The sequence below is a fragment of the Octodon degus genome, unplaced genomic scaffold (assembly GCF_000260255.1).
Source record: "Octodon degus isolate 3935 unplaced genomic scaffold, OctDeg1.0 scaffold00017, whole genome shotgun sequence".
Taxonomy (NCBI): Eukaryota; Metazoa; Chordata; class Mammalia; order Rodentia; family Octodontidae; genus Octodon; species Octodon degus.
Window position 1 is genome coordinate 17,331,412 of NW_004524593.1, and position 10,699 is coordinate 17,342,110.

General features: G+C 49.6%; 1 protein-coding gene across 1 annotated transcript in view; it reads right to left on the bottom strand.

The window, feature by feature from the left end:
* Ush2a (usherin) overlaps window positions 1–10,699 on the bottom strand; it is a 732,353-nt gene that overhangs the window by 39,632 nt on the left and 682,022 nt on the right. The window contains exons 62-63 of the mRNA XM_004626936.2: window positions 6,514–8,000; window positions 3,361–3,682 (exon numbers count right to left, since the gene is read on the bottom strand). Coding sequence (XP_004626993.1) covers window positions 3,361–3,682; window positions 6,514–8,000 — 1,809 coding nt within the window. The remainder of the gene's footprint in view (window positions 1–3,360; window positions 3,683–6,513; window positions 8,001–10,699) is intronic.

Sequence of the window (10,699 nt, forward strand, 5' to 3'; positions counted from 1 at the left end):
CCCCAAGCCAGGCCCTCATGCTAGGGAGTCAGGGGGCTTCCCCTCAGTCACCAACCAGCCACGTGGCACCAGCACTTTTCAGTGCCCCTGAGAGCGTGTGGGTGCTTACTGCTCTGTATGCCAAAGTGCAGAAGTTCCCATGGAACTAGTCAAGTCAACAACAGCATGGTACAGTGACAGGAGAGGACTGGTAGCTCCTAATAACTCCCAGGATTTCTCAATAAATGTGAGTTGCTAGTGACACAAGCCACTTGTTAAGAACATAGGTTGCAGGAGTCCCTTTCTCTCCATGTGGGAATTGGCACTCAAACAAGCTCTTGGTGAACCTTCTGTACAGGAATCCTAAGAACTGCTGTCGCTACATGGCTCCACATTGAAGTATTACTGGGAAAAGGCACCTGTGGCATCGCGCGGCTCTCCTAAGAGAACCGGCTACCAAGCTGTCCTGCATGAACTGTCTACATGTCCTGCATGAACTGTCCTGAGGTGAGTGACATTTATTCATCCTCATCCTCTGTGGTCTGCACGAATGAGTGGCTCCTTTCTCTCAGCATCCATGCCTGCAGATAGGTCCTGACCCTGCAGCCCGGTAGACCTTGTCCACACCACAAGCGTCCGTCTTACTGACTGACTGGGTGACTCACCTTAGCCTGGTGAAAGCAGTCTGTTCCCCCCACACAGCTGAATCCTGGCTTCTGCCTTCAATGCCCAAACTCAAAGGCACAGTGAATACGGTGGTAGAAGGTGGGGCAGGGTGGAGGTCACGAGCCACCCCTGACGCCCCCAGGGCAAACCATGTGGCCGACCACCACTCAACCACAGAGCTCAGCCACTTCTTGATCAATCGTCCCACACTCTGGGACATGTCTCCTTTGCCTTTGTTCCTGACAAATCAATGAGTTACTTAAAAAATACAACCCTCAGCAGAAGATTCACATCACTGCCCGGTGTCAGGCAAACAGAAGATGTCTACACGTTTTCTCAAGGGTGAGTGACCGAGGAAGTGACCTTCCAGGAGGTCTGAGAGTGGCAAAACTCATGTCCAAGACAAAGTGTGGCTTTGTGGAACAGAAACAAATTCTTTTAGTATATAACTTCCTCAATGAATTTTCTAGAATAATGTACAGTCTGTAAAGGCTCAGCATTCATATGGGCTAAGTAGGTCCAATATTTTAGTTCACTTATGTCAGCATTTAAATCTCTATTTTTCAAAATGTCATTTTTTTTATGAGTGCAGGGCCTGATAGGCTTGAATTTTTTTCCGGCTCTGTACTCTTATATTATAACAACCCAGGATTAGCTAATAAGTGCAAATTTGAGATCAGTGTGGTACAAAAACCAAATTAGACATAGCACTTTCATTTGGATATGATGAACACGGAGAAGATTGTGACACAGGGCTCATAATGATGGTCACAAAGGAGTCTGCTCGGCTGGAGGCTCGCAACTCGCCTCCGCTCTGCAGTGTAGGCTCCTTGGTCGTCCTGGCTCCTGACGAGAAATTTAACTAGAAACAAGACACACACTCCGAGTTCACCATTCCTTGGAAGACTAAGAGGAGGCTTTTCAGGCGGAGGTGACCAACACTTAACCCCATGGCACCGGGCAGTGAATCCCGAGGGAGCTGCAATCACTGGTTTGCCTTTGGTGCCTCTGCGTCGTTTTGGTTCGCCTCACTCAGGTCAAAGGCTTCATGCTAACTCCGCCCCGTTTTCTCAAAAGATAGAACTTTATTCCTAAGGGAAGTGAGATAATTGAGAAGTGAGGGATCTCTGGGCAACTGACACTTTTCAGTAAAGATAATGAGATTGAACCAAGGGAAGGCCACCCAGGTCCTATGCCTTCTAACAGTATTCTGTTCCTGACAGGGCACCGGGAGGTACCTTGTTCATTTGTAACATAAGACACAGTCTTTGTCCTCAATCCTTGGAGGCTGGTGGGCTCTAAAACTTTTTTGCTGTTCAAATTTCAGACAGGTAACAAAATGGATCTACCGTATAGTTAGTGACATCTCCAAGACGACCTGATTCATTATTTTATTTCTGCAACAAAGCATGAATATTCATATTTACGTGAAATAAATAAACGCTATAGATAGTTTCGAGTCTATTCAGATTGCAATTTGCCACCACATGCATTGTACCCCCACCAAGAAAAATTTGCTTTCACGAGATTTTTAGATTTAGAATTGCAAACAAGAAATTATGGATTTATCTCTATTTCTGCAAACCACCGAGGAGCCTGTCTTCATTTCTCACCAATTTCCCTGGCTAGCTGATCCCATACATCATAGACCTCAAACATACTTTTTCTCATGCTTAAAATTTACTTCTAATCACATTATGCTCATCAATTTCGTCACCCTATTCCTTAGCACTTTTATTATTTCTCATTGGGATCAGAATTTCAAGGGTCTGTTTTTTTTTCTTTCAGAAAACTTCTCCTGATGCTGTGCCCAGCACATAGCACTTAGGTCAGCAGCCACCTTCACTGGGTTTCAGGCGAGAGGAAGGAAGCCTGGCTTAGGCACAAGAGCCTTTACTGGGAGGATACAGAACTGGAAGATCTGTAGGGTTCTGCTTGGGGATGTAGGGAGAACACCTTGCAGATGGAGGCAGGCCGGACTTCATCAGGACTTCTCACCTCTACCTCTTGTGTTTCCCAGTGGCTCTGCTGAAGGTCAAACCCAAGGTGGGCCTAAGGGCTGAGTGTGGCCTGTGTGCTCCTTGCTTGGCCAGGAGCGGCTGGCTGACCCTCTCAACACATCTGCACGAAGGTGGGGACACTGGAAGTAGGGCTGCTGCCACAAGAACAGTGACTGTGGGCTTCAAAGGCAAAACAAGCCTAAGAAAAATTCTCTGTGGATTTCAAATTGTTTTCAGAATATAAATCTTCATGTTCAGCTTTTTAGGGAGGTACGGAGTTTTATTATGATCATTATTACCACTCGCTTGCAAATGTAGTTATATCATACTTAGCTATAGATGTGCATCGGCAGATTTCATTTTGAGTTACAAGTAATGAGCTACATGCAAAGGGATCTTCCGCTGAGGAGTGTCTAGAGCCAAAGCGGCGCTGCCAGAGTGGCGCTTACTGCTGGAAACCACTGCATTAGAGCAGAAGGCAAATATGTCCCCTATTTACCTAGAAAAAGCACACATCTATCACAAGAATAAAAAATCAAGAAAATGAAGGCAGCGAACACATACAGCCTTTCCTTCCTTGTGTGCTGCTTAAAAACATTTAAAGCCTACCTTCACCCTGGCTTGGCCTCTGTTTATTAAGTGGCTTTGTGAATCACGAGCTATCTTTGTCTGCGTGGCAGCTCAGTGTGCGCAGCGGGACGTACACAGCTCCTACCTGGTACTCATACTTGGTGAAAGGCAGCAGCTCAGAATCCAAGAAGGAGTTTGAGCTCCCGTTGTAGGTCAGCACTGGATGGCAATTTCCAGACTGAGATGCTGCTGGTCTCTTGTACAATTCATAGTATAAAATCTTCCCATTTGGCTGGAGCGGCCCTGTCCACAGAAGGGAAACAGTGGGCAGGAAGCCCCCTGGAGCCATCCCCACCTCCAGGTGAGGAGGAGGCTGCATCAGAGGAGCTATCTCTGGAGTTTGGATGGTGGACCAGTCACTGGACGCACATCCCAGGGCCGTGCAGGCTTGAATTCGCACTTCGTACCTTAGGGTGAGAGGCAAGATTGCAGATGGTCAGCACAACAGACCTGTAGGAGATGTCTTTCAAAGACCAAGTGTTCTCAAAAAAGAAGGTAAGTCCACATGTATTATTGTTTTCTGGTATTGGGGATTGAACCTAGGACTTTTGCACTGAGCTATGCCCCTAGTTCTTTATCCTCCTTGTTTTGAGATAGAGCCTCCTTAAGTTGCTATGCTGCCTAGGCTGGACTTTAGTTTGCAGTCCTCCTGCCTCAGCCTTTCCATCTGCTGGGTGACAGCATGTGCTGTCACACACTCAGCTCACTTTTATTTTCACACAAAGTTCTTTTGGTTCTGGGGATGGAACCCAGGGCCTCATGCATGCTGAATGAGAGCTTTCCCACTGAGCTACACCTCCCAGCCTTGGTTAATTTTTTTTTTTTTTTGGATCCGGAGATTGTACTCAGGTCCTTGTGCATTGAACCCAGGTCCTTGTGCTTGCCAGGGAAGCACTTATTCCACTGAGCTGTCTCCCTGGCCCGTTTAACTCTTTTGAAGAATAAAGAAGTCATATTTGCGTGGAAACTCTGAACATTTCAAATCCTCCTGGAAGGGAAGATTTTCATCTGCTTGGAGGGAGTAGGCACAGTTCTTTCCCAGAAGAAGGCTGCATGGAATAAATACGCCTTCAAGATTCTTTCTGAGGTGGTAAAAATTCTAGTGCTCCACAAGAGTATTTAACAGAGCAGTGGAGAAGTCAGCTGTGGGCTTTTCCTGACGGCAGCCAGGGCTGGAAGATGTTTCTAGCTTGTGAAGGGGACAGCTTGGAGTTTAGGTCTCAGTGGGGACAAATCCCCCACCTGATACCTGAGGTCTTGAAAAGTCTCCGTGTGCCACCAAGAGACTTTCTGGGGCCAAAGTAAGCCCCACTGCATGCTAGATTATCTGGCACGGCGACACCTCATCCCCATCCCCTTAAACTCAACTAATCAATTATGCTTTGCCTCAGCACTGATCTCTGCCATTTGAAAAGGTCTATTTACATAGCAGGGACTGTAGTTAGTGTTAAGTGCCTACCTATGGTGGAAAAACCAGTGCATGCTAGCCCATTGATTGTACGACACCCCTCGTTTACCCTCAACACCCAGCTCCCTTTCCGTCTCCCTTGATTTCTTTGGGTCCAGCCTTGTCCAAATCCGTCTTCCACCTTTTCTCTCTGATGAACTGCTGTTGCTGCTCTGTGGCTTATGCTTCCTGTTCTGCTAGTCACCTTCTTCTCTTCCCCTTGGCGATTTCTCCCCCCCCCTTCCATCTCCCTTCCCCTCCTCATTCCTATTTCTCCTCTCTACTGGGAGGGGTGACTGGCAGATAAGAACACACCCACAGCCCCATGTGGTGGAGTGTGAGCTCAGTTCTGATTTTTCGCCTTAACATTACTTTCTGCATTACTTGCGGTAGTTTGTAAACCCTGGGTTGGTTGCTTTCTGGAACATCCCAGGCTCCTTCCTCCTACTGACCAGCTAGGGTGCCCAAGAGTGAACACACTAAGGTGTAACATCAATAACTATGAACATGCACTAAAAGTCACAGGCTAGCAGCCTCATGTGTCGCACACCATGGGCATCAGAGCGTTAATTACAGGGGCTACAGAAGAGGCTCCTCTGGCATTGCTATTTTTCTGGTAGGCTCATTAGACGAACTAAACCTTTTTTATGTCCAGTCTAAAAAAATGTGTCCCTCTCACAGCTGGAAAACCATACCCTTCTCTAGAAATCTTTGTGAAGAACAGCTGTTTTTTTTTTTTTTTGAGGGGGGGGAAGTGATAGCACTTTTGGAACTTGCATGTAAAGTCAGAGAAAGAAGCTGCTAGAAAATCTATAGCTCTGCAGTCAGTGTGGGCTTTTTAATACCCCAAATTAGAGTAAAATAAAAGCCAACACAGAGCATGTGGATCAGCTGTGGAGGATACCTGAGGAAGTTTTAATCACTCTTTAATATTTAATATGACCCTAAATAATTGTGGTGAATAGATGCGTAAGACCATGAATGTTTCATTTAACCAGCACCATAGATCAGAGATAGATAATTACAGAGGCATTTAATCTACATATCAGTAGATTACAATGATGGCTCAATTTTATCTGTGGTGAGTGGAAATCAACACTTTCAACCTTTAATTTTTTTAAAGTTGTTATGTTAATTTTACTAAATTTTAGGCATAAAATGTCCTTTATTACTCTTCTCTCTGGGGACTCAAGTTACTTAAAATGTAAAAGGGAAAACTGCCAAGAAATTATTAAGCTGCAGGAAGATTCCTTTGTGGAGGGAGAAACACGCTTTCACGCAAGGCAAAAGCCAGAGAAAAGCGTGCGGCACAGCCTGAGAGCCGAGGGGTGCTGTCTGGAAGCCACCGCTTCAGGGCCAGGCAGGCCTGAAAAGCGGAAACGGTCCAGAGGAGCCTCCTGCTGGATTCCTAAGGAAGGCCATTCCCAGCACAAGCTTTGGTGCAGACCGGGTCTGGCTGGTAATGCGCTCACTCACTTACTCACTGACAGCATTTTTTCCTACTTTAGGGCTGCGAGTTCTGTTCATGGCTTGGGGCAGGTGGCACTCCCGGGGTCTGGGAACCGTGTGAGGTCTGGATGACGTCAGGCCCGACCCGCGTTAGGGAAGCGGCCTCATCTCTGCACTAGTTCTAGGTAGGATGGTCAACTGCAAACACTACCTGCAGGAATCTTCTCCACTACGATGGTCGGGGCTGGGGACCTCAGGCGATTGGCTTATTAGACCTGAGCAGGACTCCCACAGCAGAAGGGTCAGTGGCTTCCTCTCAGAGCACCCCGCTTGCCCACCTACCTGTGAAATGGCTTCAGCTGCTCCACCACCAGCAACCGAGCATCAAAAGAACTGTGGGTCGTGTTCACGTGCGTGATTCTCGTTTCTCCTCGGAGCAGGTCACGGATGAAGAGGGTGTAGTTGACGATGTCACCGTTGGTCCTCACGGGAGGGTCCCAGCTCACCAGCATCTCCCAAGGACCCTTGGCATGCAGTTTTGCAGGCCGCATCCCCGAGGGTGCTGAGGGGCTGGTTCGGTCTTTGACAAGAGGACTCGAAGTGTCCCCTTGGCTGTTGGTGGCAGTCACCTTGTAGCCATACTGCACACCGGGGGAGAGCATGAAATCGTGAAAACGAGTTTCCAGGCCAGTATAGATCAGGGCTCCATCCCTCCTAAGCTCATAGCTTTGGATCTGGCCGTTGGGGTTTCTTGGGGGCTCCCAGGTGACTTCTATGGATTCTGAGCCCATCACCTGCAACACTGGAGGTCCCATGTTCTCTGGTGGCGCCTCCCTCGTCTGGACAGAACTGGACCCGCTGACTGTGCATCCCCCTCGGGTGCAAGCGACCAGGGAGAAGTTGTATTGAGTGTAAGGCTGCAGGTGGGACACCAGCAGGGACAGGCCCTGCCCAGCGGGCTGCTCCTTGCCGTCATATCTCAGCAGATACTGAGTGATCTCCCCATTTGGAGTGGATGGTGGGGACCATGACGCATTGATCTGACTGGCACTGACCGCCCAGACGGTGGGGGGGCTGAGCCCTGACGGGGCTGCCTCAGGAGTGGTGACCTGGACGACGGTGCTGCTGGAACAGCCCCCGAGAGTGCAGGCCAGGACGGCGTAGCTGTAGGTAGCAAAGGGCACCAGGTCGCGGTCCGTGTAGCTGAAGGTCCCAGCGTCAAAGTTGAAGGGGTAGCGCACCCCGTTCCTCTGCAGCCCGTAGGACTGGACTACCCCATGGGGCTGCTCCGGGGGTGCCCAGGAAATGCTCAGGGTGCCGGGGTCCCCGGAGGCCCAGGCCAGCTTGGGCGGGGAGAGGCCTTCTGGGGCCGCCTGCGGGGTCCGCACCGCGGTCCACGCGCTGCAGGTGCGGCCCTCGGAGTTGCGGGCACAGATTTTGTACTCGCAGGGTGTCCAGGGCCGCAGCCCCATGTCGGTGTAGGCCATGGCGCTCCTTTCCAGGCCGCGGTCTACGAAGATTGTGCTCTCCTCGGCCTGCGCGCATCTGCGGACCACCTCGTAGCGCGCGATCCTTCCTCGGGGGCGCGCGGGCCCTGCCCAGCTCAGCTCCACGCTCGTGGGCCCCAGAACATGCGCCACGGGCGCCGGCTGGTTCTCCGGGGCGCCCCGGCCTGCACGCAGCCGCTGGGGTGCCGAGTGTGCGCAGCCCGCCGCAGTGCAGGCCTCCAAGCTCACGGTGTAGACGCCGCCCGGACGCAGGCCGCGCAGGAGCAGGCGGCGCTGCAGGCCGCGGAAGGCCGGGAGCCCCTCGCTGAAGACACCGTAGGCCTGCGCGAGGAAGCAGAGACAGGCGTGGGTGCATGGGTGCATGGGTGTGCAGGGGCAGCTGGGCCGCCGGGGACTGGTGTGCCTCACCCCGTGACCCTCTTGCGGTAGGAGCGCCTTGAAACTTACTTTGGGAAGTGGGACGTTTTCGGATAACAAAGATCCCCAAAAGTAGAAGCACCATTTCAAAGGGTAGATAAAGGTGTATAAGGTGGACCTACACTGAGGGCTGCCAAGAGATTCACCTTGACCTAAACCTCACTGATCGGGTTCTCCTGTTCTGATTCTGGGGAAGGAAGGGCATCAAGTCCCCTGTGACCCCAGCCTCACGAGGGTGAGACCTCCCCACATCGTCTATCTTCCATAGAAGTTCTGGGAAATGGAACTGCAAGGCCTGCTATTTGTTTTGCAGGGGTGTCACAGCTCGAAGTGAATGTGCACGTACAAGCACATACGCACATAAATCACACGCAGGTATAAATGTGTGCATAATACATGCTGCATGTATGCATAAGTGTGTATGTATGCATAATGCACACAAGTATGTAATTTTAATGAATAGGAAATTAAAGAAAAACCACCCTGTCTTCATACATTGTGGGAGAAAATTGATTGTTTCTTTTGGGGGAAAATATTTTTGCTCTGGTGAAAGCCGTTGGAGGCTTATCATGCAAGCGTGGAGTTAATTTTCATGTCTGTATTATTTGTCGCTCTTTTGGAAAGACAGAGAGTAACTGAATTTGGATGCAGGCTTTTCTGAGCAGAGGTGTCCCACCTTTCCCTGCAGCGAAGTCCTTCCAGGTGCCACCCGTAGAGGAGGAATGGTGACATGACCATTGCGGGGGCATACACTGGACTCCCAGAGGGCATCTCTGGTTGCAGACATCCCTGCAGAGTGCTGCTGGGGGAAGCCAAGCTAGACTGGTGTGGCAGGCTTCAGTGTTATTTAAAGTTAAAAGCTCAGAATTTTGGAAATCTAGGTTGGAGTGCTGTGCGTTGCTGGGCTTCTTGGGTTTGTAGGGCACAGGGAGGGGCAGAGATCCTGAAGGAAACGTAGATTCCACATCAGCTCACAAACCTCTTGGGCTGCCCGGCACCCTTGCTACCTGCAAGAGTCCCTTGGCAAATGTTCAGTTCCCTTCTCACCTACACTCCTGGGTGGCTTGGAGAAAAGTGACCAAACATGTTGTCACAGTTTAAAAGAGTCTCCCAAAGGCATAGGTGCTAAAATTTTGGTCCCTGGGGTGGCCTATTGGGAGGTTCTGAGGGTGAGGGACCTTTGCAGCTGGTCCTTGCTTCACTGTGGATGTGCCCTTGCAGGGGCCCATAGGATCCCATCTCTTCCTCCTCCTGCTCTCTGGCTCATGTGCTCTGGCCTGCAGTCCACATTTTGACCTCTGCACTTGTCAAGCACCTAAACACAGGCTCACCTGATCTTGGGTCTTCAGAACCATGAGCCAAAGGAGCCTTTTCTTCTTTATAAGTTACCTGCCTCATGTATTTTGTTATAGAGCACTAACTAATACACAGGCAGACTGGTCTCACTTTAAACTTCTTACTATACATTTTCAGTAAGTCCTCACGGAACTGTAATCCTTTATTCCCTTATGCATTTATTTACTCATTTTCCAAGGTAGGCATTTTGTGTCTGCTCCTCTCCCCATTAACAGCCAACACCCTTTTCTTGTTCTCATAGTTGGCTACTGGCATTACCACACAGTTCATTAAGAACAGAAGCAGCACCTCTCAACGCTTTCTTCACCACCTCCTCTTCCCTCCCATCTCTCCACACTTCCTGTTTAGAAAGATCTACCCCCTATTTCCTGTTATTTGCTCTATTTTGCTTTTTATTTATATTTTAGCTTTCTCCTGTGAGAGAAGCCATGTGCGAGCTAAGTCTGTGGGTCTGGTTTCTTCCCCTTAACACAAGGCACATCCACTTTCCCACAGATGCCTTGTGAGCCACCAGAGAAATGCAAATTAAAGCAACACTGTGATTCTTGATTCCATTGTACTTGATTCCATTGTCCTCCAGAAGGAAAGGCAACCGCCAAGAAATCAAATAGTGGCAAAGGCCAGTAGGCTGTGGGAGAAAGGGAAGCCTTCTAAACTTGTGAAAGAGAGTGCAAGGGCTGGCTAAAGAGCTCAGTGGATTAAAATGCCTGTGTGCAGGCGCAGGAGGGGTAGGGGGTTTCGATCCCTGGGCCTGCCATGCTGGCCCCACCCCCGGGGCATGCTGAGCTGGTGATTGAGGCTGGGTGTGGTGACATGCGCCTGTAATCCCAGCTCTTGGGAGGCTATAAACAGGCGCATCACTACAAGTCCGATCTAGTAGTGAGACCCTGAACACCCTGTAGACCCTTCCCTAAACACAAAAAAAAAAAAAAAAAAGAAAAAAAAAATGAAAAAGAGAGTGTAAACTGGTACAACCACTATGGAAATCAGCATGGAGATTACTCAGAAACCTAAAACTAGTCTGGGGAGCTAGCTCAGCTGTCTAAGTGGCTGCCTGGCAAGTGCAAGGCCCCGAGTTTGATCCCTGGTACTCCAAACTTTTGGAAATCAAGAGGTAGAGTTTAGATGGTCCCTCACCTAGGATAGTTGACTTATGATTTTTTAACCTCATCATGCTGAGAAAGCATACACATGTAGCATTCTCTCTCTCTTTCTCTCCCTCTCCGTCTCTGTCTCTCTGTGTCTCT